Source organism: Camelus bactrianus, chromosome 25 (genome assembly GCF_048773025.1).
Source record: "Camelus bactrianus isolate YW-2024 breed Bactrian camel chromosome 25, ASM4877302v1, whole genome shotgun sequence".
Lineage (NCBI taxonomy): Eukaryota > Metazoa > Chordata > Mammalia > Artiodactyla > Camelidae > Camelus > Camelus bactrianus.
Window position 1 is genome coordinate 15,250,998 of NC_133563.1, and position 14,414 is coordinate 15,265,411.

Below are 14,414 nucleotides of genomic sequence, written 5' to 3' on the forward strand. Positions count from 1 at the left end.
TTGGAATCATTTTAGGACGCTGGAAGTTTTCTGTGTCTTGATTATGGTGGTGGCTACAAGTTTTATGTATTTGCTAGAATTAATAAAGCTCCACACTTAAAGTGACTTATTTTTATTTTATGCAAATTGTACCTCAATGAAATTGATTTTTAAATAATATATACATATCTGGGAAGCAGTGTTATGTGTCTGAATTTGTGTGTCTGACGTAATGAATAAGAACAGGAGCAACTGAAGGCCAAATTCTAAGTTGATAGATTTGTCAGGAAAACAGCACCTTTTATCGGTAAAGTCTTACACAACTATTTACGTAAGGCTATAAATTTGGACTTGAGATCCCTGGCAGCCAGAATAAGCCATGTTCAGCTCACAAAATGGAATTTTATGATAATTTAATTACAGTAACTTTTAAAAATTATATGAATTTTTAAAAATAACTTGAAATAGTGTTCCATAAAACATGTAATAAATCAAGATGAACACAAGCTCAGAGGTTTTGATTAAAATTCTTACTCTTTCATCTTTTGTGCAGGTCATATCCCAAGTGACCCTCTGCAGAAACTTTTGTAACTGATGTTAACTCTTCCTGAACACACTTCACAGGTAACAAGTGGGACAGACTACAGAGGGGAAGGAGGGGTGTGTGTGTGTGTGTGTGTGTGTTTATGCTTTTCATTTAAAGATATTTTTAGGTTTAGTTCTGCTGTACTTCGTTTTAAAATCTAAGATCCTATTTTGTGGACACATGGGAATGGAAATATAAGAGTATATATGATTGAGAAATAGAAAGAAAGGGCAACTTGTGCTCAAAATATACAATATTACCGTGTAACTTATTTCACCTTTCAGATTCTATGCCTTTACCAATAAGCACACAACTTCATAATCCCCTTACATGAAGTATTTTCCTTTGTGGATCAACAGCCAATAATTTTCTCTAGCTAATATTCAAATTTTAGCAAAAATGGATTTTGACATTTCTTCTATAAAGTTTGCCAAATGCTTTCTTCGACTCCAGGCTCTGTGATGAGGCTTACACCTGAGCAGAGGAAACTGAAGCATCCTTAGTTCAGTATCTAGGTGACTCAGTGTCAAATCCAGGACTGACTTCATTTGCTCCTTCGAGAACCCAGACCTTGTCTCCCAATTCCAGTGACCAAGTCTTTTCTGTGGTTTCTGTTTTTGAATTTTAACTTGTTAGACCACACTGATGTGCTGCACTTTGAAACCTAAAACACTGCCTAGTTATACAGTTTCTCTCAGGAACCAGAGTCTTGTGCAGTGTTCTGCTTCCAGCGTTTTCTGTTGTCTTCTTTCCAGTCCTTGGTGGGCTACTTGCTTCTAGTTGACTTCACCTCCCTGGCCCTCCCACAGCCTGGACCCCCACCTACCACCGCTCCCTCGTCTCCAGAGACCCGCAGTTGTTGGTGTAGCCCAGTGGCTCTTACCTATCTCTGTACATACCGACAGACTTCACTCCCTGACTAATTAAATAAGAATATCTGGGAAAAGGACCTAAGTATCTGTATTTTTTAAAACTCTCCAGATGATTCTGAAATTCAACCAGGAGGTGAATAGAGGGAGGCAAGGGAGAATTCGAAATTTCAGGGGACTCAAAAAAAACTGATAATCAAGAAATAACTTTAATGCAATATTTTTTAAAAGTCAAATTTAATGCAAAATAATCCATCATAAACAAAACATCAAAATTTTAAGTAAAGAATCAGTACTTGGAACCCAAGGTAAAAGGAAAATTCATCATATTGATGCTGTCTTCATTTAAAATGTTGACGTTTTCTTCATCATAGACTTTTTTGCATGAATTTTGATTTTTAAAAACATTACAAAATACTGATATTAATTACTGAGGTTTTTGGCAGCCCCTGAAATTTTGCCCCCTCCTCACCCTGGTCTGGGTCCTGCAAACCCCTGACCTAGCTGGGTGCTCCACACTGTCTCTGACCCCAGTGTCATTTGACCTTAGTGAGCACAGATGTTCTCTTTTCCAACAGTCCCCCACCTGCCAAGCCAAGCACCAGGCATGACAGCACAGACAGGGAGTGACATATACAGAGGACAAGATCAAGTCAATTGCCATTTGTCCAGAACCCCAATCTCTTTCTCAGGCTCTAGTCCAGTCTGAGGAAATACACTAAAACCCAAAATACCTAGGAGGGCTAAGCTGATATGTGCATTGTAAAATCTTTCTCCAGGTGATTCTAATTCCTCATTGTTCCCCACCACCCACACCAGAACCGCTCAGCTAGATCATACAGTACACGGTTACTCGAAGTGTGGTCCACAGACAAGCAGCATCAGCATCAGCTGGAGTTTACAGGAAATGCACACATTTGGGTCCCACCCGAGAGCCACTGAAACAGAAATCTGGGGACAGTTTTTTCCAGATTTTAACAAGCTTTCCAGGAGATCCAGAAGCACGTTAATGCTTGAGAAATGCTGAACGCATAAATAATCATCTTTCTACTAATGGGTTGATGACAACCAGTGGACAGCCACTTATTACCTAGACAGCTCAGATCATCTTCAGAGACAAGGGTAGGGCTTTCCCTAATTTCTCTCGTGTAGAATTCTTGTGTGGAATTCTTGTAGAATTCCTCTTGTGCAGAACACAGCAGGTATGAAATCATGTTGGCCCCTGGGTCCCAGGGACAGAGACTTGGGCAAGCAAACAGTTTCCTAGGGAAGCCAGGGAAGGGAAAGCCAGGTACCTAGAGCAAGCTGTCGGGTTGGGAATGCCAAGGGTGGGAAGTAGAAGTGTTAAATCCTTCCTCAAGCTCAAGGGTCAAGTCCAAGGCCAGATCAAAAAAAAAAAAAAAAGTCCTGGCATTCTTACAAAGGAGCCTGTAAGTGAGATGCTCATTTTCACTGATGCTAGCCAAGTGGCACATGAGACACAAGGAGCCCTCAACAGTTCAGAGGGTGGAATTCGCTCAGTGTGATCCAGAGCTTCATCCCGTTGATACCCCCATGGTCCCATCTACTCAAAATTATTCTTCCATTGACATCTTCTAGAAAAAAGAACATCTAGACTTCTAAAGATAGAGAATCAACCCATTCACTGTATAGGGAACTAAATTAAGGGCTGTTTTTCATCTTAAACAAAAGTAGACAAACACTAACATTTGGTGTATTCATTTGGTGCCTGGAGAAGAAAGACATGTTTTCTGAGATTCCATAAAAAGTATAAAGATCGGCCCATGGGCTACTTTAGAAAAATAAAAATCAGGCTAAATTACACTCTTCTTAAAAAGATAGTTTGGAAAGTTTTGTGTGATACCAGAGTGGCCCTGGTTTAGATTTCCACTGGATGTGTTTTCCTCTTAGAAATAAATTGACATAAAACATTGCTGGGTGGTATGTGTGATTGGATGCCCAGAGGCTGGGTGAAGAGAGAGACATCTAGAGCAGTTCGAAAGAGTCTAGTAAGTGAGGCAGAGCCAGAGTGGAAAAATTTACAGATCATATGTAGGTTGAAATTGATGTCCTTTGGGAAAAAAACTTTATCAGCCTCAGAAGATTGCAGCTGAAATGGTTTAAAGTCAATTTTAACCCATTTCCCACTCATATGCTATGAGAGGAGGGAGCCAATTTCCCTGGTTCACTGGAGAAACAGTCTGAGGATGTACAGAGTACAAAAAGAAGTTGATGTCGGTTCAGAAAGATATTTCAAGCTTCAAGGGCTGTGTCTGGACTGAGAAGGGTTTGCTCTCCTCAAAGTCCTGCCAAACAGGGAGTGTAAATATATGTCAGGGCTGCTCAGGTACTGGAGTTTCTGTAGAACTTGGACTATGAACAACTACAGGACCAGCTACTTCTGGACCCCTTGCTTGTGATTCCAGCCTCCCAGATTGAGAACTGTATCATTAGTGCATTTAGAAGTAAATCCTTCAAGGGGAGAAGATTATGAATCAGTGAGGACTGACAGGCATTTGTGAGCGTGAATGTGTGTGTGTGGGTGACAGGGAGGAGGAAAGGGAGAGAGAGAGCGAGCGTGTTCTCATTAGGGGACGATCTATGATTTGACAGCGTCTCTGCTGCTGCTCCTGCTGCTGCTCCTGCTGCGTCTGTATGGTCTGTCATCAGTTGGAAAGGCTGCGAGGGTTTAGAGGAACTGCAGTTCTGAAGACGGAGCACTGCTAAGTGGTCTCCCTGTCAAACAAAGTAGACGAGCGTTTCTGCAGGACTGGAAACTCGCACTTATTACTGCTTCATCTACCTTAATAAGCAGGCAGCACTACAGAGGAAAAGGTAAGAGAAGCAATTGGTCTCTGTTGGGTCTGCAGGGCAGGGGGCATGGGGAAATGTACGCTGAAAGGCTTGCTGTTTTGTAGCTAAAGGGGTCTCACCCTCTGAGGGCAAAGGAGGCAAATGCTAATTTTCTGCCAAGCTCGATCATTGAACCTCTCGGCTTTCTCCCCCCAGTATCTTTTTCTTCTTTATTCTACTTTTCCCAAGCATCTGAGAGGTTTCTTCATATTTATTTTTCAGATATTGTTTAGTTTTTTCCACTGAGCACTCTTTCAAAACGGGGAGTGTTTTCTGTATCTCTTTTCTTGATCATCTTTCTCCATTAAGAGGAAGACAGTCCCTTTTATTGTAAGCTGGTCAAAACAGTTACTCCAGCCTACACTAGAGTTGCAATAAAAGGAGTTTTCAGAAGTACATCTGAGCCCTATTACTGCAGAAAAATGGGAAGTGAAAGAAGAGGATGTGAGAATTACGTGTAAGTGACTGTGACTTGATCTGAAAGGGGGCACTGTGAGTGAATGTGGACTGTAACTCTTCACAGGGGGAGAGAACCACGGTGATAAAGGCAGGGCACTGGAAAGAGGATGTGTTGAGAAGTGTTTCAGAAATACCTCCAGCCACTAAAGATGGAAAATGAGACAGTAAGTGAACTGAACCAAACACAGCTTCAGCCGCGAGCAGTGGTGGCCCTAGAATACCAGGTGGTCACCATCTTACTCGTGCTTATTATCTGCGGTCTGGGCATCGTGGGCAACATCATGGTAGTCCTGGTGGTCATGAGAACCAAGCACATGAGGACCCCCACAAACTGCTACCTGGTGAGTCTAGCAGTAGCTGATCTCATGGTCCTGGTGGCTGCAGGCCTGCCCAACATCACGGACAGTATCTACGGTTCCTGGGTCTATGGCTATGTCGGCTGCCTCTGCATTACTTACCTCCAGTACTTGGGCATTAATGCATCCTCTTGTTCAATCACAGCCTTTACCATCGAGAGGTACATAGCGATATGTCACCCCATCAAAGCCCAGTTTCTCTGCACATTTTCCAGAGCCAAAAAGATCATCATCTTTGTCTGGGCTTTCACATCCATTTACTGTATGCTCTGGTTCTTCTTGTTGGATCTCAATATTAGCACCTATAAAGATGCTACTGTGGTGTCCTGTGGCTACAAGATCTCCAGGAATTACTACTCACCTATTTACATAATGGACTTTGGTGTCTTTTATGTTGTGCCGATGATCCTGGCCACTGTCCTCTATGGATTCATAGCTAGGATCCTCTTCTTAAATCCCATTCCTTCAGATCCTAAAGAAAACTCTAAGACATGGAAAAATGGCTCAATCCATCAGAACAAGAATTTGAATTCAAAGACTTCTAATAGATATTTCAACAGCACGGTATCTTCGAGGAAGCAGGTAAGCAAATCTGAACCTCTAAGTCCACAGAGGAAGTGTGGGAGAGAGTTCCTTGTGAGATGGGATCAACTTTGCCCTACTTAGCTGATGGCGAAACCAAAATACAATCATGCAAGTGTTTTACAGTGGAAGCTTCTGCTTTACATATTAAATCTGTCTCTCAAACAGCTGAAGCTGTAAAAATAGATGGGGAAAATGTGATAGCACATCAGCAGGCACTAGTTCAGGTGCTATTAAGATAAAAAGAAACATAAACAGAAACCCTAGAATTCCACCTTTAAAATGTTTGTGCCTCTCTGAGAAAAGTTATAAAATATTTAGACCACTTCTGGCTTCTGTAGGGAGCAGCTGGATATTTTTAAGAATTCTATTGTCTGACAAAGATTTGACAAAATAATTTGAGTAAAGATAAGTCAAAGTAATAAGGAAACTGAGAAGGGTTCCTGGACTTTTTTTTTTTTTCCTTTAGTTTAGTGGAGGAAGATTCTATCACCTCTTCCTGTAGCTCCCTGCAAAGTATCCTAGCATACAGAAGCACAAAATGCACTTTGCTCAGGAAATGTTCTAATAAAAAGGCTAACACCAAGCTCAATTTGCTACAAAGAATGATTGAATGTTTTATATATTTATTTTTCCTGCTAAACCTAACTAAAAATCCCTTTATGTTTCAGATCACCTGAATGCACAGGTGGTTACGTTGAATAGTGGTTTTACATGAATGAAGTGCAAATTTGTTTCAGTAGATACGGTTTATAAGACAATAGAGGAGTAACATACTTTTATACCATATGCACATTTATCTGTATGTACACAATTACTCTGAGTTATTTATGAATTTACCTTTCAGTTCCTTTCCCTACTTTGTTAAACAGAATAAACAGATGGTAAATACCCTCAGAGCTGAAAAGAAAAACTTAAAATCAACAATACTGGCTTTTTCAAAGGGGTTGAATTTTCTCTCTCTTTTTTATCCTGTAAGAATATGGTTCTTCCTCTGTACATAGAAACTGAGTGTACTTTTTAAAGTATGCATGTGAATCATCATACTGTCACTCCTAAACTTTAGATTAGCTGATATATGAAGAATTGTGATTGGACATTGGGAACACAGTGAAATATTACTTATAAATGTAGGTGTTTTAGACATGCATGAAATGAATGATGAACTGTCACTAAAAAGAAATATGTACAACATTTTAAATGAAGCCATGATACTTGATTTATGTAACATTTATTATTAAAGATGCCTAGATGATGAAAAGGGAAGACTTCAGCAACTAAAGCTGGCTCTTAGATTTCTGTTACTTGGGTCTAGCAGTGCTACCTCATACGAGGCATATTCGGCCATCTATTACCCAAAACTTGATTAAGGGAAATTTAGAGAGATCTGTTGGCCATCTGCCAAGACAAACATTAACAAATATAATAAGAGAGTAAAGAATGTGTACATCTCAATTAGAGACTAAACGTGGGTTAATGTCTGCAGCAAAGAAGGTCAGGGAGTATATTCATTCATTAGACTCTAATTAATATTCTTGTGATAAATTCTAAAAAATTGTTTGTCTGGTTGGATGTCCTTCCTTTCAATTACAGTCATTAGTACCTATCAGCATTAATAATGTCCTTCAAATTGCTAATTGTGTTACATGTTCACACTCTTATTTCAAAGCTGTTACAGATAGGCCGTCCTTATAGAGGCTGAGAGGTAAAAGAAAAAGCCAAAGATTTGGCTCCAAACAACCCTGGGTTTTAAAATGCCAGGGTTCTAATCAAGCTTGGATATATGACCTTGGATAAGCAGAACTCTCTGAACCTCAGTTTCCTCACCTTTAAGGATAAGGATAAATAGCAACCAGGCTTGGTGTGAGGGTTCAATGAAATAAACTTAGGAAAGACACCTAAGATGGAATGTTGGGTCACCTGTTAATTAGCCTCCTTCTGAGTTTTGTTTTGTTTTTTTAAATATGTTGGCAACTGTAAGGGACATAGGGATTTATTCTTTAAAATACACATTCACCATTTAAACAAAGATCATTTGTTGAACATGTGTGTATATAGTAACTTCTCTAAGGAACTTTTTAATCATTAGGGCATTTGGGACTGTATTCGGAGCATTTGGATTTTGATGTCACAATAACATCGCTGTCACTTAGCATCAGGAGCTGGGGATGCCAAATGTTGTGAAATGTGTTAGACAGTCCTGCACAATGAAGTGCCCTGTTACTAATGGCAATAAGACCCTCCTTGAGAAACAAGGAATCCTACTTAAATCGATAGAAGTGCATTTAAGTAATATGTCATGTAATTCCATCTTGATTATAGATAGGAGGGATTCAGAGAAAAGGAAGGAAATTATGGGGCTAGAGGGATCAGAGAAGCCTTCATGGAAGAGGTGGCATTTGAGAAGACTCTGGAAGGATGAGGATAATTTGAAAAGTAAAAGCCAAGAAAGACAGCGCAGAAAGGACAGGGCCGGGGTGAGAATGGTATAGATTTGGAGAGGGGGCCGGGAGAGGGTACATAGCAGGTGATTTTTATGGTGTAGTGATTTGGTTGACTAAAACAAATGATGTCTTTGAGGAAACAGCAAAAGGTAAGATTGGATTGACAGAGTGTGTAAGAGAGATAAAGGGGTAGGCGGCAGGATGAAAGGGCTGTGGAGGATCCCAACTATTAGACAGAGAAAGGAGTGTGAACTTAGTGCAGGGGCAACAAAGAAGGTGAGTGGTGGGCAGGGGGCAGCAACGAGGAAAGTGGTGTTTGGGGACCATAAATCTGATAGCTGTGGATGAGGCAGATTTGGAGTTGAGAGACTGGTGGCAGAGGGGCCAATTTGGAAGTTGTTGATAATAATTCAGGCACAAAGTAGCAATACTCTCTATCAGGAGAATTTAAAGTAAGGTGTGAGCCAGAGAGATGTTTCAAAGGAAGAGAGGGTGACATGTGAACATATCAGATACAAAGGACCAAGAGAGGACCGTTCAATGTGGCATCAGGGTTCTGAGTCTGGAAAAATGGTGGTGCCTCTGATGAATGGAATGAGAGCTGTGAAGGGGAGTCAGTTTTGTCCAAGATCAATGACCCTTTGATCAGGCTTCTTCCCCTTCTGAAATGGTTCTTTTATTAAATTTTGGAAAGATTCTAACCTCCACCCCCTTTTATTCTAATATTTTTTCTGCATTTTCTTTCTTTCAGGCAAGTTTAATTTACATTTTAACAAACATTCTCTCTGGACCAGGTCTTTCTAACCAAAGTATTAAAGTCAAACGTGTATAGTCTAAAAGAACTACATTTTAAGAGGAAATAAAAGAGCATTTTTATGTAAGGAATAAATGTAAGTTTTTAGTTTGTTGCTTTGTTTGCTTTTAACTTATATTCCCTAAGCAGAAAATCCAGGCCAGAATCTTTTTTCTTCTCATTATTCTGATTCAATTATATTTTAGGAAACCAACCAAATATTTGGTAAATTCAATGAAGCAAATTATTCAGAATAATGGCTTGGAATTGTGTAGACAAAAGAATTATCCGATTGACTAAATCTTTTGCTTTACAATTGGTTGTTTTGATATTGAGGAGACACGGTTTACATGATCACGTGTCACATTTCAGCTCTGTCTACACAATGATCTCTCTACACAAAAGATCTTTACACAAAAGATCTCTCAGTTCTGTCAATTCAGGTGTTTAGCATTGTGTAGATAAAGCATCTCTATTATTAACTGGATCTTTCAAAGGAACTGATTGGATCCTTAGTATTTTGGAGGCATGGAGATATTTTGGTAAAGGACTGCACTGTGGGTAAACACCTTCAATTCAGTTATTTGCTTTCCACAGAATGCAGGGGTATGAGAATATTTTGCAGACCAGGCTACCAGTTTCATTTTTAGTTGAGTCATGGTAACATACTTTTCTTTTTTAACAGTATAACTGATAGGGGAACTGTGTAACATAGTCCAAATAAAAACTCCAAGAATTAAGGGCAAAATTTTCATTATGAGTTTTATTTGACTTAACAAGCCTTTAAAATACTACACAGTCTTTGTTTCCACAAATTTCTTAAAAGCTTTCTACCTTACCAGAGGAATGCTGGCAGCCCAGGAAGCAAAAGTAGCTTTCCTTTTAAAGCAATGCATACCTTGTATTTGTTGCTATTGTCGCTACTATTTCTGATGATGATGGAAAAGCAATCATGTGTATTCTGGAAAACACAAAAAACTAGGAATAAGAAAAAAGGCCTCCTTTACCCTACCTTGCAGAAACCACAATTTAGTAGCATTTAGTTATATTCTTTTTCTTATATTTTCACTTGATCTTCTTTATATCATTATATTCAATATAGATATATAATTTTATATGCTGCTTTTATACAAAATGTTGAAATTGATAGTCTCAAGAATAGCACCGAGTAAAAGAAAATGGATAAAATTGTGAGTTAGTTTTTCTCAGCCTCAGTGCTCTCATCGATAAACTGAGAATAACAATTCCTCATAGAGTTATTCAAATCAAATGAGATGCATCAGACAAAATTCATCTTTTTGCCTCTCCTCCTACCTGTACCGTCAGCTGTCCTCCCCTCACTCCTGTCCTTCTGGGTGACTTCCGTCCCCCCAGGCAGCCTCTTAACTCTAACTCTCTCTTAAGTCTTCAGTAGAAGGATGTATTCATGGAAAATGAAAAACTAGGATAAAGAAGCAGCTTAACTCTTTTCTCTTCTCCCCTTGCCTCCCTTGTTATTTACTTTTTAAAGAAGAAATCTTGAACAAGGGGAAACACTGAAGATACAAAGGAAGGGAGACATATGGTAGAATATCAGCAGTAGGGCTGACATTTGGAAACATAAAATCCGTTAAGTTGTATGGGTAGCTCAATCAATGACTAACCTTAAAAGGGGAATTAATGATATAAACTCTTCAGGATTAAGATACTAAATCAGTTTTCTCAAGTTTACTGGGACTGTTTTTGTAGTGTTTTCACAGATCCATCTTTCATTTTTAATTATTTTATTGGTTCCATTTTTCTGGGTTCAGCTATATATCCTCAATAGCATAGAGATTTCTTAGATGGAAAAAAAGTGCGATATTTGTCACTTAGCACACAGATATCTAAGTGTACCATCTTACTTTATTATCAAAGAAAAGCTTTCCATTTTCCAATTCACGTACTGTATATGCCATAAATTGCCTCAGTGGAAGTACCCTGCCGTTACATGCTTTGTGTCCTTCGGTTAGATGAATGCACATTGTTTATTCCCAATTGTATACTTGCAGCTTTGAGACATAATTTCACCAGTAGAGAAAAATAAATTTTCCTTTATGCCTACAAAAAGGAAAAACCTGTCCTCCTACAGAATTCTCAATTTGACCACATAGCAAAGCACATCTTAAAATCAGCTAACCTTAAAAATGACAAACTAACTTTATATTTCTTTATATAGCCTCTTGTGAATTCTTCAGATTGCAAACAGATATCGCAAGTTCCAGACAGATGAAGGCCGGGCTATACCCATGTTCTGAGTCTCCTGCACTTTTTTTCTGAGTTGGAGGAAGAGTGAAAAGTGTTAGGCTAAAGCTAAGTAAACATTAAGCAGAATTTTGCAATAGGTCATTTTATATTCAATATCCTCCTCAATTTAATGAAACGTTCACTCACAACCCACAAAGCACCTAACACTCTCCTAGGTATAGAGGCCACCAGGATAAAGACAAACTCTTCGCCTTCGAGGAGCTCGCTGTTGGCCATGGACACAAATAATACTGAGCAGAACACTGTTCTACAGGAGAGGACACAGAATGCAAGAGGGGAGAAGGAAATGGGAGAGAAAGGAGGAAGGCTTTATGGAGTGCACGGCATTGATCTGGGCCTGTAAAGATGGGCAGGATGTCTAAAAGCAGCAGTAAGGACACAGGGAGAAAAGGAAGAAAGTTCAACAGAAGGAGAGGAGTAGATAGGAGAGAATTTGGCACATGCAGGGAGAGATTAATCTCAGGTCATTGAAGTGGGGCAGTGAAAGTGAATTGTCTAACAAGGTTAGTTTGAACCCAATTGTAGTCCTGCTACATCTATCTCCCATCTCTCTCCAGCCCTGACCTTTGTCATTCTCCCTACTTACATTCACATCCATGATTACAGCTCCCACCTGTGAGTCTTCAGTACACAGCTCTAGCAAAGGCATCTCCTGACCCATATACCTCATTGGGTTTTGGACATCATGTAAGTACAGCAAATCCAATATGTCTAAAACTAGACCCATTATTTTCCCTCATAAACCCTTTCTTTCTTTCTTTCTTCCTTTCTTTCTTTCTTTCTTCCTTTCTTTCTTTCTTTCTTCCTTTCTTTCCTTTCTTTCTTTCTTTCAGTTTAGGTTTCCAAGCCACAAATCTAGGAGTCCTTCTAAGTACCTTTCTGTCCTATATACCCACCCACCCCCAAATCCAAGTCATAGCCAAGTGCTAGTGATTTGAGCTCAGACTTCCCAGATTCAACCTACTCCATCACCTACATGTCCTAGTTCACCATTTCTCACCTGCTCAACTTCAGGACACACCTCACCAAGCCTCTCTGACTCCCATTCCATTGCCCCCCAAATCATTCTACTCATGGCTCACTAAGGGGTTTCCTAACAAACAGGTATGTTATCAAAGGTATGTTTTTATAGTATCCTGAGGCCTAGAGTTTAAACATCTTAGCATAACAGATGAGATCCTGGCTCCTTTATATGTTTTCAGCTTCATCTCCTGTGGCTCTCCTAACGTACACTTTATGCTCCAGTGATACTGAATTATTTGTAGTTCTCGGAACTGGCTATGTTCTCTCATCTGGAACACCTTCTATCTGGCGAAATCCTAATTATCTTCCAAGTCTCAGATCAAATGATGCCCCCCATGCACGCCTTCAAGCCTTCCCTGAATTTCTCAGGCAGGCTTATGTAACTGAATGCCCAGCTATAACTGTGTGTGTTAGGGGTTCTACCTATATTCCCACAGTACCTTGCACATCCTTTTGCTTTAGTAATTCTTATGTATCATAATTGTTACCCGTTGGTCTTCCATTGCTACTCACATTCGTAAGAGTAGGGCCTGTATCCCTAGTGCCCTCAGCACTGAATTTGGCTCATTACAGGCTCCCCAAAGTGTATTTAGACAGTTGTGTGCTGCAGCCAAAGAATACAGGCTTTGCAGGAGCAGGTGGCTAGCATTTCTTTCCAAATCTGTGTTCAGTGACATCACACTGGTTGCTTCATGGTTGGAGTACTAACACTGCATAAATCAGCAAATATGACATTTCAGGGCCCCTCCTTTTTTTGTGGAGAGACAACTGTTAAATCTTGATCAGTACACTTTTGTCTGTGTGTGTGTATCATACATAATTTTACATACAAGAAATGAAAGTGTGAAAGAGTACATGCATGCATACTTGGGGGCTCAGTCAATTCCATCACTCTATTTTGCTCCCTGAAAAATTATTGTTTATTTAGGCCACATTCTCCTCTGATTTTAATTAAAATGTCTTGTCTTTTATTGAATGCCTTTTGAATTCCAAAACAGCAAAACTAGTAACTAGCTAGTATGATGGTGAGTTTGTTAGCAGATACGACTTTTGAGGAGGATTTCTCCCTTCCAGGTAGAACAGGCTGACCTAGAAACATGGCAGACTCAGATCATAATTTACTTTTTATACAAAATCCTGTTGGCTTTCTAGTGAGCCTTTCAAATACCCTCGACAATGAGAGAGCTACACTGGACAGAATGGGCAGAGATGCAGAGGGACGGCAACTTAGAGAAGGAAAACAATGTAAGCAGAAGTATTAAGATGGATAAATCTGTCTGAGTGCTCCTCTGTGACTAATTTTCCTAAAGCAGTCTGCACACATCATCTTCTTTCAAAAGAAATCTCCCCAATCTCCCCTGACTGGCTTTCAAAGCCCTCTAAAACCTGACCTCTTCATCGTTTTTCTGGCTTTGTTCATCTATTATTTCTTTAAATCAATAAACAATTATTGAGCACTAGTTTCATGCCAAGCATTACTCTGTAGAGCCAGTCATAATCACCATCTTATGGAACTTTCTGTAAAATATGAAAGATGGCCATTCAAAAATAGTCAGATTAATGTCTTTGTTTTTTTCAGATATATACCCAGAGGAGTGGAATTGCTGGGTCATACGGTAGCTCTAGTTTTAGTTTGTTGAGAAACCTCCATACTGTTTTCCACAGCAGTATAAGTTGTTGGCTGCACCAACTTACATTCCCACCAACAGTGTACAAGGGTTCCCTTTCCTCCATATCCTTGCCAGCATTTGTCATTTGTGGTCTTTTTGATGATAGCCATTCTGACAGGTGTGAAAAAACAAAACCACTAATTTGAAAAGATACATGCACCCCAATGTTCGTAACAGCATTATTTACAATTGCCAAGATATGGAAGCAACCTAAATGTCCATCAACAGATGAATGGCTAAAGAAGATTTGGTATACATACACAATGAAATACTAGTCAACCATAAAAAAGAATGAAAATTTTCCATTTGCAACAACAGGGTTGGATTTGGAGGATATTACACTAAGTGAATAAGTCAGAGAGAAAGACAAATATTGTGTGATATTACTTATATGTGGAATCTTAAAAATAAAATAAACTAATGAATATAACAAAAAGAAACAGACTCACAGATACAGAGAACAAACTAGTGGTTATCAGTAGGGAGAGGGAGGTGGAGGGGCAAGTTAGAGTTG

The 14,414-nt window shown here is 39.4% G+C and overlaps 1 protein-coding gene across 3 annotated transcripts in view; it reads left to right on the forward strand.

Moving 5' to 3' along the window:
- Nucleotides 1-14,414, forward strand: part of TRHR (thyrotropin releasing hormone receptor) — a 152,284-nt gene that overhangs the window by 103,470 nt on the left and 34,400 nt on the right. For all 3 annotated transcript variants that reach the window (XM_074352661.1, XM_074352659.1, XM_074352660.1), the window contains exons 4-6: nucleotides 533-603; nucleotides 4,048-4,269; nucleotides 4,811-5,684. In XM_074352661.1, coding sequence (XP_074208762.1) covers nucleotides 4,896-5,684 — 789 coding nt within the window. In that variant the 5' untranslated portion in view covers nucleotides 533-603; nucleotides 4,048-4,269; nucleotides 4,811-4,895. The remainder of the gene's footprint in view (nucleotides 1-532; nucleotides 604-4,047; nucleotides 4,270-4,810; nucleotides 5,685-14,414) is intronic.